This window comes from Galeopterus variegatus, unplaced genomic scaffold (genome assembly GCF_000696425.1).
Source record: "Galeopterus variegatus unplaced genomic scaffold, G_variegatus-3.0.2 Scaffold2917, whole genome shotgun sequence".
Lineage (NCBI taxonomy): Eukaryota > Metazoa > Chordata > Mammalia > Dermoptera > Cynocephalidae > Galeopterus > Galeopterus variegatus.
This window is the reverse complement of record NW_007729028.1, coordinates 116,759-136,648: the sequence shown is the minus strand read 5'-3', so window position 1 is coordinate 136,648 and position 19,890 is coordinate 116,759. Positions and strand designations below refer to the sequence as shown.

Below are 19,890 nucleotides of genomic sequence, written 5' to 3'. Positions count from 1 at the left end.
TCACCCAAAGATGACACAGAGGCCCAGTGTAAAGATCAGCTATCTCAGCTCCCAGTCTGTATATCCTGTCTTTGGAATCACTGAACACAACCTCTGCCAGCCTGTTTTGCATGTCCTCATTTCTCACTGTTAGGGGAGGAGCCCATTCTGCCAATCTCATTTATCTGTAGATTCACCAACCCCTGGGCAGGGCTCCGGGACCCAGAGAAATACCTGTGTCTCCTGCTGCAAACCTTTCAAGTAGGCACGATGGCAACAGTGGTGCCTGTCCTGATGTCCCTGCTGCTCCTTCTGGGTTCTGCATTCCTCCAGGATGCCCAAGATGGTGAGAGGGGAGAGCAAGCGATGGGCATGGGAGAAATATGGCAGGAAGGGGAGGAGCAGGGTGGATGTGCTGGCAGAAGTGCCACAAATGCAGCCGGGGTTCCTCGTGTGCCGTATTAATAGGTGTCCGAGGCTGTCACTAACTCAGCTCACACACTCTAGAAACACTCACAGAGCTCTGGACTCAAGCTCAATACGGCCTAAAGGAATCTGAATCTAAACCCCTAGTTTACAGATGAAAGAAAAAGAACAACTAAGATCCGGAGAGGTGAAGTGACTTGCCTGAGGTCAGGCAGCCAGGATGGAGCAGGACCTGCACATGGACAGCTCTTTCTCCAGGTGCTTCTCTTCCTCCAAGGGGCTGGATGCACTGGTCTGACTCTCGGGGAAAGACAGCGCCCCGTGGGGCAAATGTGAAGGCAGGTTAGCTGGAGAGATGCCACCGCAAGGAAACTGGTGGCCTCAGCCAGTCAGACAAGGACAGAGTGGCCTGGGAGGCAAGTGACTGGGTGAAAAGACAGAGGGGCTCAGAAGATGCAGAGTCAGTTTTAGGTGGGGAGAATGAGGCTGTTTATGGCAAATTTATTTTCAGGATGATGACACGTAAGTTAATGATTACTCAACTGTGCAAGCTGAAAGTTTGGTACTTTTTCAGACTTTCAGAATAGGTGTGTATTAGTCCATTTTGGGGTTGCTATAACAGCATACCCAAGACTGGGTAATTTATAAAGAATACAGGTTTATTTGGCTTCTGCTTCTGGGGCAGCTGCTTCTGGTGTGGGCCTCAGGCTGCTTCTACTCATGGCGGAAAGCGGCAGGCAGCCGGCGGGTACAGACAGATTACATGGTGAGAGGAAGGAAGACAGGCACAGGGGAAGTGCCAGGGTCTTTTAAACAACCAGCTCTCATGAGAACTAATAAAGTGAAACCTCACTAACCCCACCCCACAGGGAGAGCACTTATCCATTCATGAGGGATCTGCGCACATGACTCAAACAGCTCCTTACACTGCCACATTGGGGATCAGATTTCCACATGAGTTCTGGGAGGACAATACATCCAAACTCCATCAAGGTTTTACACAGCAGTTTTGTAACAATTAATCACATTTAGAATGTTAATCACATTTGACACAAAAATCTGCATTAATCAAAATTTTCCAGAGAAACAGAACTAATAGGACATGCAGTCATGCACTGCTAAACGATGGGCCTCACACACGACAGTGGTCTCGTCAGGTTATAATGGCTACACCATGTAGTACAGGTGGGTCATAGGCTACACCATCTAGGTGTGTGTAAGCACACTCTATGATGTTTGCACGAGAGCAAAATTGCCTAATGACCTATTTCATAGAACATAAACCCATCATTAACCAACGATGTTTGCCAGGTTAGATGAGGCTATTCTCCAGTCACAAATAAAGCTTCCAGTGACTAACCCAACAAATGCTTAATTCTCATTCAAGTAAAGTTTAATGCAGATCAGAGCACTTCACCTCCTCCATGTGATGACCCAGGGATCCAGGCTGCTTTCATCTTGCAACTCTTCCTTTTCATCCTGTGACTTCCACAGTCATCACCTAAAGGGAAAAGAGCAGGTCAAGCCAGCTCATAGGGCTTGGACCACAAGAAAGACATCACTTCCCTTTTGCCAGAACTCAGTCTCATGGTTCCAATTGACCTGCAAGGTGACTGAGAGATATTGTCTTCTTAGGTGCCAAGCAGAGGAAACAGTGTAGTGAAGACACAGAATGGTCTCTAAAATATCATCCCCAGAATAGAAGTAGAGCCTGTTCACTGGAGCGAGCCTCCAATGGGTGAGGCTGACAGCAGAGCAGACAGAGCTGGGGAAGAAGAGGCCCAGAGGCTAGGTCTTCCCTCCTGGCCCTCTGCTGCCCCCACTGGGACTCACATGCTTGGACTCCTGCCCTCAGAGTCTTCTCTTTCTTTGCAGGTACTTACTCTCTGACTTATGACTACACTGGGCAGTCCAAGCCAAGAGAAGGCTTCCCCACGTTTGAGGCTGTTGGCTTCCTGAATGACCAGCCCTTCTTTGAGTACAATAGTGACAGCAGGAAGGCTGAGCCCCTGGGACCATGGAAGCATGTGGAAGGAATGGAGGACTGGAACAATGAGACCCAACTTCAGCAGGCCAGGGAAAAAATTTTCATGGAGACTCTGCAAGAAATCATGGACTATTACAACAGTGAAGGTCAGTGGACTAAAAACTGCTGGGGTAGAGGGTGTTAGCTCAAGAGAGAGAGCCCAAGTGTGGGAGGAAAGGGGTCAGCAGGAGGGGACAGTCCCCACCCCAAAGGAGGAACAGGAGGCACGAGGAGAAGTGCACAGACATGTCCACCTTCCCCCCACCCCACAGCACATCTGCTCCCTCCCTCCCTATCGCTTCCCCCACACTCCCCCCAGCATCAGCTCACACAGCAGTCCATGTCAGAGTCACTTCTTATCCAGCAACCTGTGACAACTCACCTCCACACCCCACCTGCCCAAGCCTGGCCCCACGTTAGAAGGTGCTATACCCACCCTGTCCAGGGATGTTGGGTGCAGAGTGAGCCAACCTTGTAGTCAGCCAGACCCAGGTTACAGGTTACCTGGTGACTTCACCAGTCACCAGCCATTTGACCATGAGCAAGGTTCTCAATTATTTGGTCTGAATCTGCAACAATTGAAGCATTGAGACCTATCTTTAAAGATGTTGTAAACCTTGTCTATTTTGATTCTATGAAGGACATAACAGTCTGTCATGATCTCCTCCTTATCCCCATCATGTAGGATGGGGCACAACCACCCATATTTCCTTAATATATCTCATCTCAGACTGGCTGGAATGCCAGACAAGAGTTTCCCCTCCCTGCTGAATGTCCACCTAGTAACCTCTTTGCCAACTTGAAGGGATTGCATGCTGACATTTCAAAAACTTTACTCCTATTGGGTGCAAAGTATACGGGAATAGAGTTACTCACATGAAATCGGAACCAGGCTGACTGAATCCCTGTGGGGACGGGGGAGGCTTCAGGGTCTCATACTTTTCAGGGAATTTTTGGTTGTGAGCTCCGGAATAACAGAAGCAGTGGAGCATTCTGGAGGTACACCTACGATGGACGACCCTTCCTTGAATTCAACAAATATATCCCAGCCTGGATCCCCTTTGAGCCAGCCGCCGTGATGATCAAGCACAAGTGGGAGACAGAAGGCTCTGTGTACAGAGCCAGGGAGTACCTGGAGGAGGAGTGCCCTGCCCTGCTGCGAAGGTACCTGGAATACAGCAAGCCGTACCTGGACCGAAAAGGTACTCCCTGTGTCCTATGGGCTGTTCCAGTACTGAGCTGCCAAAGACCAAGGGGATCTCAGGCTGGGAGCTCAGGGGAACATCTCAGGCTTCTTCTGTCCACTTCTGGAACTCCCTTATTCTCCCAAATCTCACCTCCTAGGATTCATTCCATCCCTGGGAAGACATGATGTGGGGTCTGAAAAGAACATAGATCAAAATTTCAGGCAGGATGGTACAGGAAAGCCATTGAGTCCATGGCGGGCTTCCCTAAATAGTTTCCAATTGACAGAGGTGGAAGCTGGGGGCAGAGAGGTTAGATTAACAATGTCCATAAAAGGCAGAGTTGGGACTCAAATTCCACATTTCAGATCCCAGATCCCATTGTCAGTTCTCTCTGCGATGATGCCTCCTGTCTTGTCTGTGGAGAGAAGGCAGGTTTTTAAAAGTCTGCCTAGGAAAGACGAAAACCAGCCAGTGTGAGCAGAACTGATTGCCACAAGCTGAGAGCTAGCTTTGAGAAGGACTGAGAATAAAGATTGTGCCATGGAGCAGGGAAGAGTTTGAAGCAAAGAGCCACAGAGGGAACCAGGGGCTGGGCCGAGGTTGGGGGAGGGGGCCCACAAAGCCCACTGATATTTGGGAACGAATGGGGAAGGGGATGGGACATTCACAACTTGTTGCCCTCAGAAGTCAATGCACGGCGGGGTGAGGAGGGGCCTAGAGAGTGGCTGAGGACATTACATGAGCCAGCAAGAAGGCTCTGGGGAAGCCTCAGCCTCCCCTGATCTTCCTAATGTTCTCTTGGGGGAGGCGGGTGTGGAGCTTTGAGCTCTGCTGATTGCTGACATCCAGGAGTGGGGGTGAGAAGCGACATGGGCTGGGGAATTCAACCTCAAGCCTTCACTCTCCACACTCTGTCTCCCCACAGACCCTCCCTCTGTGTCAGTCACCAGCCGTGCAGCCCCAGGAAACAAGAGGACACTCACGTGCAAGGCCACTGGCTTCTACCCAGAAGAAATTCGTCTGTACTGGACTCGAGCTGGTGTCCCACTAGGGCCTGAGTTGGGGGCAGTTGTTCCCAGCAGGAATGGCACTTACAAGGCCTGGATGAGTGTGCAAATCCCCGCTTATGACAGAGGCCCCTACTTTTGCTATGTGGAGCACAGCAGCCTGGCCCGGCCCCTCATCGTGAGGTGGGTTGGGGAACCAGTAGTAAGAGCTGCTGGCAACTCGGGGACTCAGCCCCAGTAGCCACCCTTTCTGCCTGACATGAGACAGCTCAGCCTCAGCAGTCACTGTCAGTGTCATCAGCAAGGCCCATGGAGGCAGTGTCAGGGACAGACAGATGGGGGATTTGGAGACAGAAGACGTGAATACCGGGCACTGGGCTGACTCTCACCACCAAATCACCTCACCTTGCAAACCCCATTGTCTAATCTGTAAACCTAATAAACAATCATCTCCTTGTGCAGCACAGCGGACTCTTCTGTAATTGTCATGTGCCGTGAAATGCGCCTCCATTCATCACTCCTTCTGTCCCCAAGCCTTTGATTCGTCTGAAATTCCTGGTATCCACTGCAAGCACTGTTTACTGGGCATCTTGACCTGCATGTCCCAAGTGTGGTGTCAACCACCTGGTCCCTTGGGCACTGTTCAGGCACCCACTGCTGATGTTCACAGATATAGCCATGGCCTCCTGGCTATGTTTTCTAGAACTCTGAAACCTCTTTCATGCAAACCCCAGCCTCTCCCATACCTCAGTTTCTCCAGCTCTACTCTCTCCCATTGAAATGTCACCCTCGGCTCCAGTTACTGAATTTCCTTCACCCTTGACAGGTCTCATCTCTCCAGGCACATTCCAAAGGAAAGAGAAATTGACCCTCATGTTTTTGGACCCTCTGCAAATCCACTTGAGTGTATTCTTTCAACTGATTCACCCACCGCCATCCACAGGTCAAAACCCAAAGGAGAGCAGAACTCAGTCACACCTGACCTTTCCATTAGTCCTCACCTGCCTGTGACTGTGTATTCTACCTGTGTGACAAGAGCTTCCTTAACACCCTGTCCTTAGCCACCCATTCTGGATGATTCTAAAATCAGTCCTTAAAGCTGAGTTCATTAAGGAAATCATTCCGTCTTCGGAATTCTGAGTCAACCGTCTTATCTTTCTTGAGAGCCTAAGTGTGAAGGCTACACTTTTTTTTCTTTTTTTATATTTTGTCCTGATGTTGAAAATCAAAGCTGAGCCATTACTCTTTAGTCCATATAAAATCCACATTCCCCTCTTCTGGGGCAAAAACAAAAAACAAAAACAAAACAAGAAAACTATCTAAATAGTAGAGGTCCACTAGGAGGAAAATCCAAACAATCAAGTAAAAAATATATCCATTGATATTTCAAGATATAATAACACTTTGGACAAATAAAAGGCTACAGGTAACATTTCAGACCAATGAGGAAACCAAAAGTCCACATGAACAAGAAGGGACTAAGAAAAACTGGAAAGTGAGATTCGATCCCACCTGGGAGAGCACGGGGGGAGGGGTGGACAAGGGGGGGAAACCTCAGAAGACCCCAGTCCTGCCCAGGTTTGCCAGAGGTGGGGAGGGGCACAGAGCCGCTCAGACACCCAGAGAAAACCTTCAGGAGGGCGTCGGGTTTCAGGGGAGGTGTGAAGGCTTAGGACGGCTTAGCAAGGAGAGGTCAGAAGATTGTCCCTAACCACCTGGGGATGACACAGCTGATGAGGAGGGGCCTGATGAGGGAGGTGACCTGGGAGTGGGCTGGCCATGGGCATTGACTGAGATCACCAGGGAGGACAACCAGGTCCAGAGACCCAAATTTGGGTCCTTCCACAGTCACCTCCCACGCATACAACAGAGTATGACTGACGGATCTCGCTGCAGGCAGGACCAATTTCAAGTGCAACTTGAGGAGGCCCCACCCCAGGAGGATCTCACTGCCACAATTATCTCCTTCTGTAATAATTCCTCAGTCAGCTTAGAAGAGCATGTCACTCTGTGCTTGGGGGACCCTCTGCAAAGAGCCCATCAGACCCCAAAGATGCATGGAAACTCAGGACACCACCATGGACTGCACACTGGACACCCCATGACTGAGGCTGCTCTGCTGCCCCCAGGAGCTGGCACTTGCACCGCTACCAAGACCACAAGAAAAGGCTGTCAGCTGTATCTGCTTCTTTGCTTCCCAGGCCCTCGTCCAGGGCAGGCACATCTGCTTGCTGAGCCAAAGCCATGTGCACAGCTGTGGTTTCTTTTGCAAGGGAAGCTACCAAAGAGGTATGTGGCTATATCTGCTTCCGTGAAGAAAAGTTTGGATTCACCCAGCGTGAAAAGCGAGTGAGGGAGACATGTGAATGTCCTCCAGACAGAGCTCTGGTGGGGTGGGGTGTGGTGGACCCTAGCTGGGGTCTACCCAGGACCAGGACCTACACGTGTGGAGAATTTTCTAGAGTGAAAGAATAAAATGTGGTCTGACCACATCCAATACCCCCACTGACTTCAAGGTGGGGATGTCATCACAGATTGGAAGGGTGACACACGTGCCAGGCCTCTGCCATGAGCCACACATACCTCCTGCACTCTGGCATTCTGTCACCCAAAGACGACACAGAGGCCCAGTGTAAAGATCAGCTATCTCAGCTCCCAGTCTGTATATCCTGTCTTTGGAATCACTGAACACAACCTCTGCCAGCCTGTTTTGCATGTCCTCATTTCTCACTGTTAGGGGAGGAGCCCATTCTGCCAATCTCATTTGTCTGTAGATTCACCAACCCCTGGGCAGGGCTCCGGGACCCAGAGAAATACCTGTGTCTCCTGCTGCAAACCTTTCAAATAGGCACGATGGCAACAGTGGTGCCTGTCCTGATGTCCCTGCTGCTCCTTCTGGGTTCTGCGTTCCTCCAGGATGCCCAAGATGGTGAGAGGGGAGAGCAAGCGATGGGCATGGGAGAAAAATGGCAGGAAGGGGAGGAGCAGGGTGGATGTGCTGGCAGAAGTGCCACAAATGCAGCCGGGGTTCCTCGTGTGCTGTATTAATAGGTGTCCGAGGCTGTCACTAACTCAGCTCACACACTCTAGAAACACTCACAGAGCTCTGGACTCAAGCTCAATACGGTCTAAAGGAATCTGAATCTGAATCCCTAGTTTACAGATGAAGAAAGTGAGAGGGGAGAGCAAGCGATGGGCATGGGAGAAAAATGGCAGGAAGGGGAGGAGCAGGGTGGATGTGCTGGCAGAAGTGCCACAAATGCAGCCGGGGTTCCTCGTGTGCTGTATTAATAGGTGTCCGAGGCTGTCACTAACTCAGCTCACACACTCTAGAAACACTCACAGAGCTCTGGACTCAAGCTCAATACGGTCTAAAGGAATCTGAATCTGAATCCCTAGTTTACAGATGAAGAAAAAAAAGAACAACTAAGATCCGGAGAGGTGAAGTGACTTGCCTGAGGTCAGGCAGCCAGGATGGAGCAGGACCTGCACATGGACAGCTCTTTCTCCAGGTGCTTCTCTTCCTCCAAGGGGCTGGATGCACTGGTCTGACTCTCGGGGAAAGACAGCGCCCCGTGGGGCAAATGTGAAGGCAGGTTAGCTGGAGAGATGCCACCGCAAGGAAACTGGTGGCTTCAGCCAGTCAGACAAGGACAGAGTGGCCTGGGAGGCAAGTGACTGGGTGAAAAGACAGAGGGGCTCAGAAGATGCAGAGTCAGTTTTAGGTGGGGAGAATGAGGCTGTTTATGGCAAATTTATTTTCAGGATGATGACACGTAAGTTAATGATTACTCAACTGTGCAAGTTGAAAGTTTGGTACATTGTGAAATTGTCAGCGTAGGTGCTTTATGTTAGTTTTATAACAACTAATCATATTTAGAATGTTGATCACAATCTACACAAAAATCTTCTTGACTCAGTGTTCTCCAGGGAAGTTTATCGGATATGCAGTCATGCACTGCTCAAAGATGGACCTCAGACACGGTGGTGGTCCCTTCAGGTGGTAATGGCTACTCCATGTAGTCTAGGTGGGTCAGAAACTACACCATATAGGTGTGCGTAAGCACACTCTATGATGTTTGCACAAGAACGAAAATGCCTAATGGCCCATTTCATAGAATATATCCCCATCATTAACCAAGGGTGTTTGTCAGGTTACACTAGGCTTTTTTCCAATAACATATAAAGGATTTAGTGATGAAACCCTGCAACACTTTTTTCTCATTCAATTCTAGTTCAATGCACATAGGACATCTCTTCCATCTTCCACAGAATGACTCAGGGATCCAAGCTGTTTTTGTCCTGGGACTCTTCCATTTCATTCTGTGGCCTCCACATTCATCATCTAAATGGGACAGAGACAGCAAGGTCAAGCCAGCTCATAGGACCTGGACCACAAGAAAGATGTCACTTCCCTTTTGCCGTAACTCATATCATCGTCCCAAAAGACCTGCAAGGAGACAGAAATATGATCTTCTTAGGTGCCAAGCAGAGGAAAAAATGTAGTGAAGACACAGAATGGTCTCTGAAATATTGTCCCCAGAATAGAAGTAGAGCCTGTTCACTGGAGCGAGCCTCCAATGGGTGAGGCTGACAGCAGGGCAGACAGAGCTGGGAAAGAAGAGGCCCAGAGGCCAGGTCTTCCCTCCTGGCCCTCTGCTGCCCCACACCAGACCCCTCCCCTCAGAGTCTTCTGTTCATTTTTAGGTACTTACTCTCTGACCTATGTCTACACTGGGCGGTCCAGGCCAAGAGAAGGCATCCCTGTGCTCCAGGGCATTGTCTACCTAAATGACCAGCCCTTCTATGAGTACAACAGTGACAGCAGGAAGGCTGAGCCCCTGGGACCATGGAAGAATGTGGAAGGAATAAAAGACTGGAAGAATGAGAGCCAACATCAGCAGGCCAGGCAGGATTTCTACATGAAGACCCTGCAAGAAATCATGGACTATTACAATGACAGTGAAGGTCAGTGGACAACAGATGGCTGGGGTGGAAGGTCTTAGCTCAAGAGGGAGTCCTGGATACATGAGAAGAAAGAGGTCAGCAGGGGACAGTCCCCACCCCAAAGGAGGAACAGGAGGCACGAGGAGAAGTGCACAGACATGTCCGCCTTTCCCCCACCCCACAGCACATCTGCTCCCTCCCTCCCTTTCGCTTCCCCCACGCTCCCCCCAGCATCAGCTCACACAGCAGTCCATGTCAGAGTCACTTCTTATCCAGCAACCTGTGACAACTCACCTCCACACCCCACCTGCCCAAGCCTGGCCCCACGTTAGAAGGTGTCAGACTCACCCTGTCCAGGGATGTTGGGAGCAGAGTGAGCCAACCTTGTAGCCAGCCAGACCTGGGTTACCTGGTGACTTCACCGGTCACTAGCCATTTGACCATGAGCAAGTTTCTCAATTATTTGGTCAGAATCTCAAAAATTGGAGCACTAAGTCCTACCTTTAAAAGGTGTTGCAACCTTGTCTTGGTCGATTCCATGAAAGATACAAAAGTTAGCCATGATATTCCCTGTGGCCTCATTGGCTAGGACAGGGCTTAGGCAGTCATATTTGATTGGTTGAAATCTGTCAAATGAATAGACAAAACATTCCTAGCACAAGCCATGGCCCATACTGGGAGATCAGTAAGTGCTGGATTTAAACCACAGCCTATTAGAGTTCCTGGAATCATAAAGAGCCTCCTGTCCAGAGAAAGAAGACACAGGAGGGGTCATCTTTACATGTGGTGGCAGAGTCCAGATGCAGACTAGTCCTTCTGTCTCCCAGCCCAGCAGTCTTTCTCCTGACCCACACTGCCTACCCCCAAGGCAGCCAGTCTTAGTCCTGGAGAACTGCTGATGTCAAGTTATTCTAGGGTGGGAGTTAAGAAGTGGGCTTCTGAGTGCGAAAATGCCCAAGAAGCTACGTGGAGTCTGAAGGTTTCCAACAGGTGGCAAGAGTCATGCAGAAATCTGAGAGGTGTAGAACGGGAAGTCTTGGAAAGGAATGACCTGAGCTGTGTGTCAGAAATAGGAGGTAGGAGGACACAGGTGACCAAGAAGGCCATTGAAAGAAACTGTGATTGGTGGAATAGAAATGTTGAAGTGATAACTGTGAGTAAGGAGGATGCAGAGATAAAGACATGAACACAGGGTATTAGAAAATAGTAACAGCTAACGAGTGTGAGCCCTTACTCTGTGCCAGGCGCATTTATTAAAACCTTTAACGCTCACGATAACCTTCGAGAAAATAGGACTATTGCCATTTCAGAGATGAGAAAAGCAAAGGTTAATGGCTCAAGTGTATGGAAGAAGCCAGGCTGGGGTGTGGGGAGATCTGTGACTTTAGGCCAGATAGCTTGAGAGCTACTAGAGCCTGTGCCAACAGCACTAACCAGCATCGGGTAAACCCTTCCTTGTAGAATCGATATGGGGAGCTTGTGACCCCCTGCCCTTAGGCAATCAATTTTGGAGATTTGTGGGTTAATAAGTAAGGGTTTGGGGTTTTTAAGGATATGGAATAAAGACAGCCACCACGAAAAAATATGGAAGAAGTGATCAAATTATATTTACTCAACTGGTGATATGAACTGCACCTAGAATTGACAGAAAAGGAGAGATTCCTGTAATCCTCATGAAATCACAAATAATTTCTATTATTTCTATTATTATTCTATAAATTGGAAATGCACATTGGTGTAATTGTGTCAGATTGCTAAGAACTCACTCTATAATTAAAGAAATAAGCTTCATTAAATGAGATGATACAGGATAGAGATCTGTCCATAGTCTGTATCTCTTTTATGTTCCCTGGCTGGAAAAAATATGTCTTATCTCAGACTGCCCTGAAATGCCACACCGACCAGTTTCCCCTTTCTGCCTGCTTATACCTGCCTAGTAACCTATTTGCCAACATGAAGGGATTGCATGCTGACATTTCAAAAACTTTATTTACTATTGGCTGCAAAGTATACAGGAATCAGAGTTATTCAGATGGAGTTGGTTCCAGGCTGACTGAATCCCTGTGGGGTCGGGGGAGGCTTCAGGGTCTCACATTCTACAGGAAATGTTTGGCTGTGAGATCAGGAATAACAGAAGCAGTGGGGCATTCTGGAGGAACGCATATGATGGACGGGACTTCATCGAATTCAACACAACAATCCCAGCCTGGATCCCCTTGGACCCAGCCGCCGTGATGATCAAGCACAAGTGGGAGACAGAAGGCTCTGTGTACAGAGCCAGGGCGTACCTGGAGGAGGAGTGCCCCGCCATGCTGCGGACATACCTGGAATACAGCAATCTGTATCTGGACCGAAAAGGTACTCCCCGTGTCCTATGGGCTGTTCCCAGTACTGAGCTGGCAAAGATCAAGGGGATCTCAGGCTGGGAGCTCAGGGGAGCATCTCAGCCTGCTTCAGTCCATTTCTGGAAGACCCTTATCCTCAGCTGTCACCTCTTAGAATTCACTCCTTTTCTGGGAGGACATGATGTGGGGTCCAAAAAAGAATGTTCAGTGTAATTTCAGTCAGGATGGTACAGGAAAGCCATTGAGTCCATGGCGGGCTTCCCTAAATAGTTTCCAATTGACAGAGGTGGAAGCTGGGGGCAGAGAGGTTAGATTAACAATGTCCATAAAAGGCAGAGTTGGGACTCAAATTCCACATTTCAGATCCCAGATCCCATTGTCAGTTCTCTCTGCGATGATGCCTCCTGTCTTGTCTGTGGAGAGAAGGCAGGTTTTTAAAAGTCTGCCTAGGAAAGACGAAAACCAGCCAGTGTGAGCAGAACTGATTGCCACAAGCTGAGAGCTAGCTTTGAGAAGGACTGAGAATAAAGATTGTGCCATGGAGCAGGGAAGAGTTTGAAGCAAAGAGCCACAGAGGGAACCAGGGGCTGGGCCGAGGTTGGGGGAGGGGGCCCACAAAGCCCACTGATATTTGGGAACGAATGGGGAAGGGGATGGGACATTCACAACTTGTTGCCCTCAGAAGTCAATGCACGGCGGGGTGTGGAGGGGCCTAGAGAGTGGCTGAGGACATTACATGAGCCAGCAAGAAGGCTCTGGGGAAGCCTCAGCCTCCCCTCATCTTCCTAATGTTCTCTTGGGGGAGGCGGGTGTGGAGCTTTGAGCTCTGCTGATTGCTGACATCCAGGAGTGGAGGTGAGAAGCGACATGGGCCGGGGAATTCAACCTCAAGCCTTCACTCTCCACACTCTGTCTCCCCACAGACCCTCCCTCTGTGTCAGTCACCAGCCGTGCAGCCCCAGGAAACGAGAGGACACTCAAGTGCATGATCACTGGCTTCTACCCAGAAGACATTATTCTGTACTGGACTCGAACTGGTGTCCCACTAGGGCCTGAGTTGGGGGCAGTTGTTCCCAGCAGGAATGGCACTTATGAGGCCTGGATGAGTGTGCAAATCCCCGCTTATGACAGAGGCCCCTACTTTTGCTATGTGGAGCACAGCAGCCTGGCCCGGCCCCTCATGATGCGGTGGGTTGGGGAACCAGTAGTAAGAGCTGCTGGCAACTCGGGGACTCAGCCCCAGTAGCCACCCTTTCTGCCTGACATGAGACAGCTCAGCCTCAGCAGTCACTGTCAGTGTCATCAGCAAGGCCCATGGAGGCAGTGTCAGGGACAGACAGATGGGGGATTTGGAGACAGAAGACGTGAATACCGGGCACTGGGCTGACTCTCACCACCAAATCACCTCCCCTTGCAAACCCCATTGTCTAATCTGTAAACCTAATAAACAATCATCTCCTTGTGCAGCACAGCGGACTATTCTGTAATTGTCATGTGCCGTGAAATGCGCCTCCATTCATCATTCCTTCTGTCCCCAAGCATTTGATTCATCTGAAATTCCTGGTATCCACTGCAAGCACTGTTTACTGGGCATCTTGACCTGCATGTCCCAAGTGTGGTGTCAACCACCTGGTCCCTTGAGCACTATTCAGGCACTCACTGCTGATATCCATGGCTCCTCTAGCTGTGAGGTCCTAGTACTCTGAAACCTCTTTTATGCAAACCCAAGCCTCTCCTGTACCTGTTTCCCCAGCTCTCCCTTGTCCCAGTGAGACACCACCCTCTGCTCCAGCTACTCAGCCTTTCCCACACCGTGCTGGCCTTGGGCCACACATATTCAGAGCTTATTCAAGAGACCTCATCTCCCCAGGGCATGCTCCCAAGGAAGCAGGAATTAACCTGATGCTCTTGGACTGATTCACCCACTGCCATGCACAGGTTAAACCCAAAAGGAGAGCAGAACTCAGTCACACCTGACCTTTTCATTAGCCCTCATCTGCCTGTGACTGTGTGTTTCCCACCTGCATGACAAGAGCTTCCTTAACACCCTGTCCTCAGCCTGCCACTCTGCATTACTCCAAAACCACTCCTCCAAGTTGAGTTCCTTAAGGAAATCATTCCCTTCCTTCAGAAATCAGAATAACTGTCTTACCTTCCCTGAAAGCTAAAATTTGAAGGCTACACTCATTTTTTGTTGTATTTTTGCTCCATTTTGAAAATCAAATCTGAGAAATTAATTCTTTAGTGTACATGAAATCCACATTCCCCTCTTCTGGGGCTAAAAATAGCCCCATGTGAACAGTAGAGGGCCACAGAGAAGAAAATTAAAATAGTCAAGAAGGAAAAATATAGCAAATAATGCTTTAAACTATGATAGCACCTTGAACAAATAGAGAGTAACAGGATAAACATTCGAGATTGATGAGTAAACCAGAAGTTCACATGTACAGGCTGGGACCATCACCAGATACACTGGAGAGATGCAGCACCCCCCTGAGAAGTCCTCTCAGCTTTGGTGAGCTCAGCTCCTCCACTGCTCAGTAGCTCTCGCTGTTCCAGCCAAGTAGAATTATTGGCCATCAGACAAATTCAGTGTTTTCTCTCTATTGCCTTCATTTGTGCAGTTATTGGTTCATCCAAAAATTACACATTGAGCTTTTACTATATGCTTGGTACTCTGATAAGCAATAGAGACTCAGTAGAACAAAGTAGAGACTTTACCTTAATTCTGCTGATGACAGCAATGCCCACTGTCAAGGTCCAGCTCAAATCTTACCTTCCATGACCATTTCCCCAGTCATCAACTCCAATGTGTATTCTTTCCATGCTGAGTCTCTCTCAGATGGAAATATCAGGGATGATTTCAAGGAAGATATCACATTTGAGTGAAGCCAAATTTCACACTATCTAAAGATGGAAGGGTTGTCTGTGCAAGTAAGCCGGACCACTCTATCACCGGTTCTCTTTTCTATTCTTTCTTCATGTGAAGAAAACAGGGGGAAAAAGTTAAGGAATAAAAGATGGAGGCAGAGGGAGGTGAAAAAAATGATAGGAGAGGTACAGAAATCAACTTTGCCAATTCCTGAATCTCAACTCAAAGGTTTCCATTGATTATTTAGAGTTATGGTCAATCCATCCATCCGTCCATTCATTTGACAAATGTTTATTGAATGTGTCTCAGTTACAAGGCACTTAGATAGTTGTTTAGGGCCGGCCCAGTGGCTCACTCGGGAGAGTGCGGTGCTGATAACACCAAGGCCACGGGTTCGGATCCCATATAGGGATGGCCGGTTTGCTCACTGGCTGAGCGTGGTGCTGACAACACCAAGTCAAGGGTTAAGATCCCCTTACCGGTCATCTTTAAAAAAAAAAAAAGAAAGAAAGAAACACTGGCCACACTAATCTAGACTACTTAGCTTGAAAGTAATTCCCATATTTGTTTAAAATACAACGAGATAAAAACATCTTATTTTCCCAGGATTTCTCTAAATAATGTCATTGAGTTTACCTAAGCAATGGGTTTCTTGGTGATAACAAATTCCCATAAAGAGTTTGTCTGTCAAGCAATACGTTCTACAGAAGTTCAGCTTCTCAGGCTAGAAGAAAACATGTCAATTAAGTTCAAGAAATGGAGTCACTGTGGTTCTTTCTTTTATTCTCCTTTTCTGGCCTCTCTTCTTCATCACCACACAGGAAATCTTCATGTGGGCCTCTGAGGCTGAGTGGGAGCTCTAGGATCAGAAAAAAACTCAGCCCCAGTGAGCGTGGGTTATGCAAGAATCACACCAAAAGGAGCAGAAAATTGCAGCATATGCAGGTGCCATGAGATGGGGAACAAATGATGCTCTCGATACACTTTTCCATATTATTTACACATTGATTTGTACCACTGTCCCTTACCACATGCTGTTTTGTTGGTCTTGAGAAGTAATATTCTAAAGCAAACACAGAAAGGGAAAGTATGAGGAAAAGGCCAAATCGTTCTGGATTAGCCATTTTAATGTGAAAAGCAAAACCTTAAACTTATTACTGGAAAATATTTTTATAACCTTGGGAGCAGAAAGGATTTGTTAAGCAAGACTCGAAAAGCATAAACCAAAAAAAGAAAGATCAATTGAAATGTACTACCTTAAAACTTAAAACGTGTGTACAATGAACGACATAAGTGAAAAGCAACCCACATGCCGGGAAAATATATTTTGCAGCACATAAAATCAACAAAAGATTTAATATGCAAATGTATTTCAAACGCCTATGAATTAGTGAGAAAGGCAAGTGGGAGCAAGACAACTATTATGAACAAATGATTCACAGGAGAGAAAATAGGCATGGATAATGAATAGATACTCAATGTCACAGGTAAACAGGAAAATGCAAATCACAACAACGAGATAAAGCAAAGCCACAATGAGACATCACTTTACCCATGAGGGTGGTTAGCGTCAAAAAGACAGACAAGTGTTGGAGAGGATGTGAAAAACTAGAATCCTCGTACACTGCTAGTGGGAACGTAAAATGGTGCAGCTTCTGTGATAAACAGCTTGGCCATTGCTCAATAGGTTAAACATGGAGCTTCCATATGACCCAGCAATTCCACTCATAGGTACCAACCCAAGAGAAATAAAAACCTATGTCCACACTAAAACTTGTACAGGCATGTTTATTTATAACAGCATTATTTATAAAAGCTGAAAGATGGAAAAAACCAAATTGCCCATGATTGAATAAACAAACTGTAGTATATCCATATCATGGAATACTATTCAGCAATAAAAAAGAATAAAGTACCAATACATGCAAGAACATGGGAGAACCTTGAAAACATTACACTAAGTGAAAGAAGCCTGAAACAAAGGATCATATATTGTATGATTCCATCTACATGAAACGTCCAGAATAGGCAAATCTTTAGAGACAGACAGTAAATTAGTGGTTGACCAGAGATGGAGGTAGAGGGGTTTGGAGGATGATGGTTAACTTTGTGCGGGGTTTCTTTGGGGGGTAATTAAAATGTTCTAAAGTTGATTGTGGTGATAGTTGGACAGCTCTGTGAATACACTAAAAGCCACTGAAGTATATACTTTAAATGAGTAAATTGTATAGGATGTGAATTATCTCAATAAAGCTGTTTTTTAAAAAATGAGATATATTTTGCATACATTCCCACACCCCAAGGATGATGAGCACCGGGAACACTCATGCACTGCTGATGGGAAAGGAGTGGGGAATATCTGGTAAAGACAGAGATTCACACATCCTAAAACCCAACACCACCACTCTTAGGCTCATACCCTAGAGAAATCCATTCCTGTGAGTAGAAAGGGAAAAATATGATACTATTCATTGCGACATTGTTTATGATAGTAAACACTTGTACAAAAAATCAAAATGTTCATCGACAGACTGATGGACACATACATTGTGTCATGTTCATATAATGCAGTGATACACTGAATTTAGAGTGAATCAACCAGAGCTCTATGGATTAATACAAATTAATCCCAGAAATATACTATTGTATTACAAAATAAGCTGCAAAATAATATGTACAGTATGATATCCATTTTATAACTTAAATACATGTGACCCAGTATAATTTGTGGACACATCATATGCAGTAAGCTAAAAATAAGCAGAGGAAGAAGCATAGTTACCTCTGGGAGGGAGAGAGAAGAATGGGACCAGAAAGGCCCATGCAGGAAACATCAACTATTTCCCTACTGTTTTAGATGCTTTTTTAAAAAAAGTATATACATAAGGCAAAAACAGCAAAATGAACAAAACTGGGTTGTGGTTACACATGTGGTTATTATCATATGCTGTACATTTTCTGTATGATTGAAGTATTTCATAATAAAAAGAAAATGCTAAATGGCTTTTTAAAAGGAGACCTAATTAGCACGTATTGTTTTATTTAAATTTTTTAATGGTAAATATTTACCAAATGTACTCAGTGGTGAATTCATCTTGGTGAACAATTGAATGCTCTTAGGGTTTCAAGAAGCCCATGGGTCTGTGGACAGAGGTATGAGAAGGCAGGGAGAGCAGAAGAGAAAACAGACAAGTTCACCGCAGGAGCTCATTCTAGTTTCAAATGTTATAAATAGAGATTTGAAAATGAAATGACCAGGCCAAGTTCGTGTGGCTTATGAATGACAGAGCCAGAACTTGATCCCCAAGTGGGATCAAGAAGAAATTTCTGACCACAAGGTCAATGTTATGTACACTTGTTCCCCCAAGTTCAGTCATACAGACTCATTATACAGGAATTTAGAGGTATTTGAAAAATACTTCTTTGGGCTGTAAAATATTAGGTTATTCACCAAGACAAACCTCACCACTAAATGCAATGAGTATAAAATTAAAATATGTGTTATAAAATATTGCATGCTCATTAAGGAACATTTGTATATTAAACTATAAAAAAGAAAAAGTCAAAAATATCCTAATCTTTACCAACATTTTTATTCTTTCTAAACACGGACTTTTTAAAAATATATAAATTCACATCCTAATTCTTTCCCCCATGTTATTGCATATCCTGTGAAAGCATCCTTTCTCCAGAAATAATGATCCATAGAACTGACGTTCCATGGCTTAACTAAAACATTTTCCTGTGTTGAATGTTTATGCTGTTTCCAGTTTTCAATAGCATAAATATTGCTGTGATATCTTCACACCTGCCTTTTTAAGCTTCTTAATGCATATTACTAAGTCACCTCCTGAAATAATTGTTCCATTTTTTTTTTTTCTTTTTTGGCAGCTGGCTGCTATGGGGGTATGAACTCTTGCCCTTGGTGTTATAACACTGTGCTCTAACCAACAGAGAACAGACCAGCCCCCATCCTTCTTGAGGACAATTTGTTTTAGAGATAGGAATCAGCTCTTAATATAATACTAAACCACCACCACCACCCCAAAAGGGAAAAAACATTATATATATGAGTTAGTGTGGGTCACTAGTTAAGCAAGTGGACTCTGGCATAAGATTTAATGGCTTCAACTGGAAGTTCTACCATTTATAACTATGTAATCTCTCTGCTTCAGTTCTCTTGTCTGTAAAATAGAAATAATGCTTGAGTAGTGCTTACCTCAGAGTTTTATGATGAGGAATAAGTAACACAGGTAACACTCTTTAGCGGCAAGTGCCTAGTAAACATTCAATAATTATTAGCTAAAATTATTATTATTTATTTGTCTTTGGTGACAGGCCAGTACGGGGATCTAAAATAATTATTATTATCATTGTTACTGTTGTTGAAATAAAGAAGCCTTTCTTAAACCAGATATTGTTCAAAACTCTACCTGTATTAGTTCATTTACTCCTCCCAACAGCCTTATGAAGTAAGTATAATATTGTCCCCATTTTACAGTTAAGAAAATGGGTGGAAATAAGGTGGCAGCAGAAGTGGGAAGGACTTCACTACCAGATACCAAAATGCAATAATATCAAAATATACATACAATAATCTCAGTATAACCAAATATCAACTTAATAATTAAGACTGTGGTCTTGGGCCAAATGGCATATGCCACATTGACATCCAGAAGGGATTACTTATTTACACTCCCACCAGCAATGCAGGAGTTCCAACTGTCACATTTTTGCTCACACCGCGTGCAAGTCAGTGTAAATTTCCTTAGGCTAATAGGACAGAACTGCTGCTTTCAGGATTCAGGAAAGACATTTCTGCCTTGTTATAGGCTCAGTTGCAGTTGCAAGTTACTGCCACGAGAGGGCACTATACTAAGAGGTTCTCCCAGCAGCTTTAAGGACCTGTGCGGAGAACGTTTAAGATCGTAGCAATTTTCAGGAGAACTGTAATTTTACAATACATTCTTATTAACCGTAGTCATCATACTGCACAGTAGATTTTCAGACCTTATTCATCCTGCTTAACTGAAACTTTGTACCCTTTGACTGACATCTCCCATCTCCCCAACCCCCAACCACCCCCCCCACCCCACCCCAC

General features: G+C 46.1%; 2 protein-coding genes across 2 annotated transcripts; both read left to right on the top strand.

Moving 5' to 3' along the window:
• Positions 1 to 249: 249 nt before the first annotated feature.
• LOC103599345 (zinc-alpha-2-glycoprotein-like) lies at positions 250 to 5,089 on the top strand. The gene is made up of 4 exons (XM_008583452.1): positions 250 to 325; positions 2,281 to 2,538; positions 3,361 to 3,633; positions 4,544 to 5,089. The coding sequence occupies exons 1-4, from the start codon at positions 250 to 252 to the stop codon at positions 4,864 to 4,866; spliced, it is 930 nt and encodes a 309-aa protein (XP_008581674.1). The 3' UTR covers positions 4,867 to 5,089.
• A 2,389-nt stretch (positions 5,090 to 7,478) lies between these two features.
• LOC103599344 (zinc-alpha-2-glycoprotein-like) lies at positions 7,479 to 13,386 on the top strand. Its single transcript, XM_008583450.1, has 4 exons — positions 7,479 to 7,554; positions 9,333 to 9,593; positions 11,658 to 11,930; positions 12,841 to 13,386. Exons 1-4 carry the CDS (start codon positions 7,479 to 7,481, stop codon positions 13,161 to 13,163), a joined length of 933 nt encoding a protein of 310 aa, XP_008581672.1. The 3' UTR covers positions 13,164 to 13,386.
• The last annotated feature ends 6,504 nt before the right edge of the window (positions 13,387 to 19,890 follow it).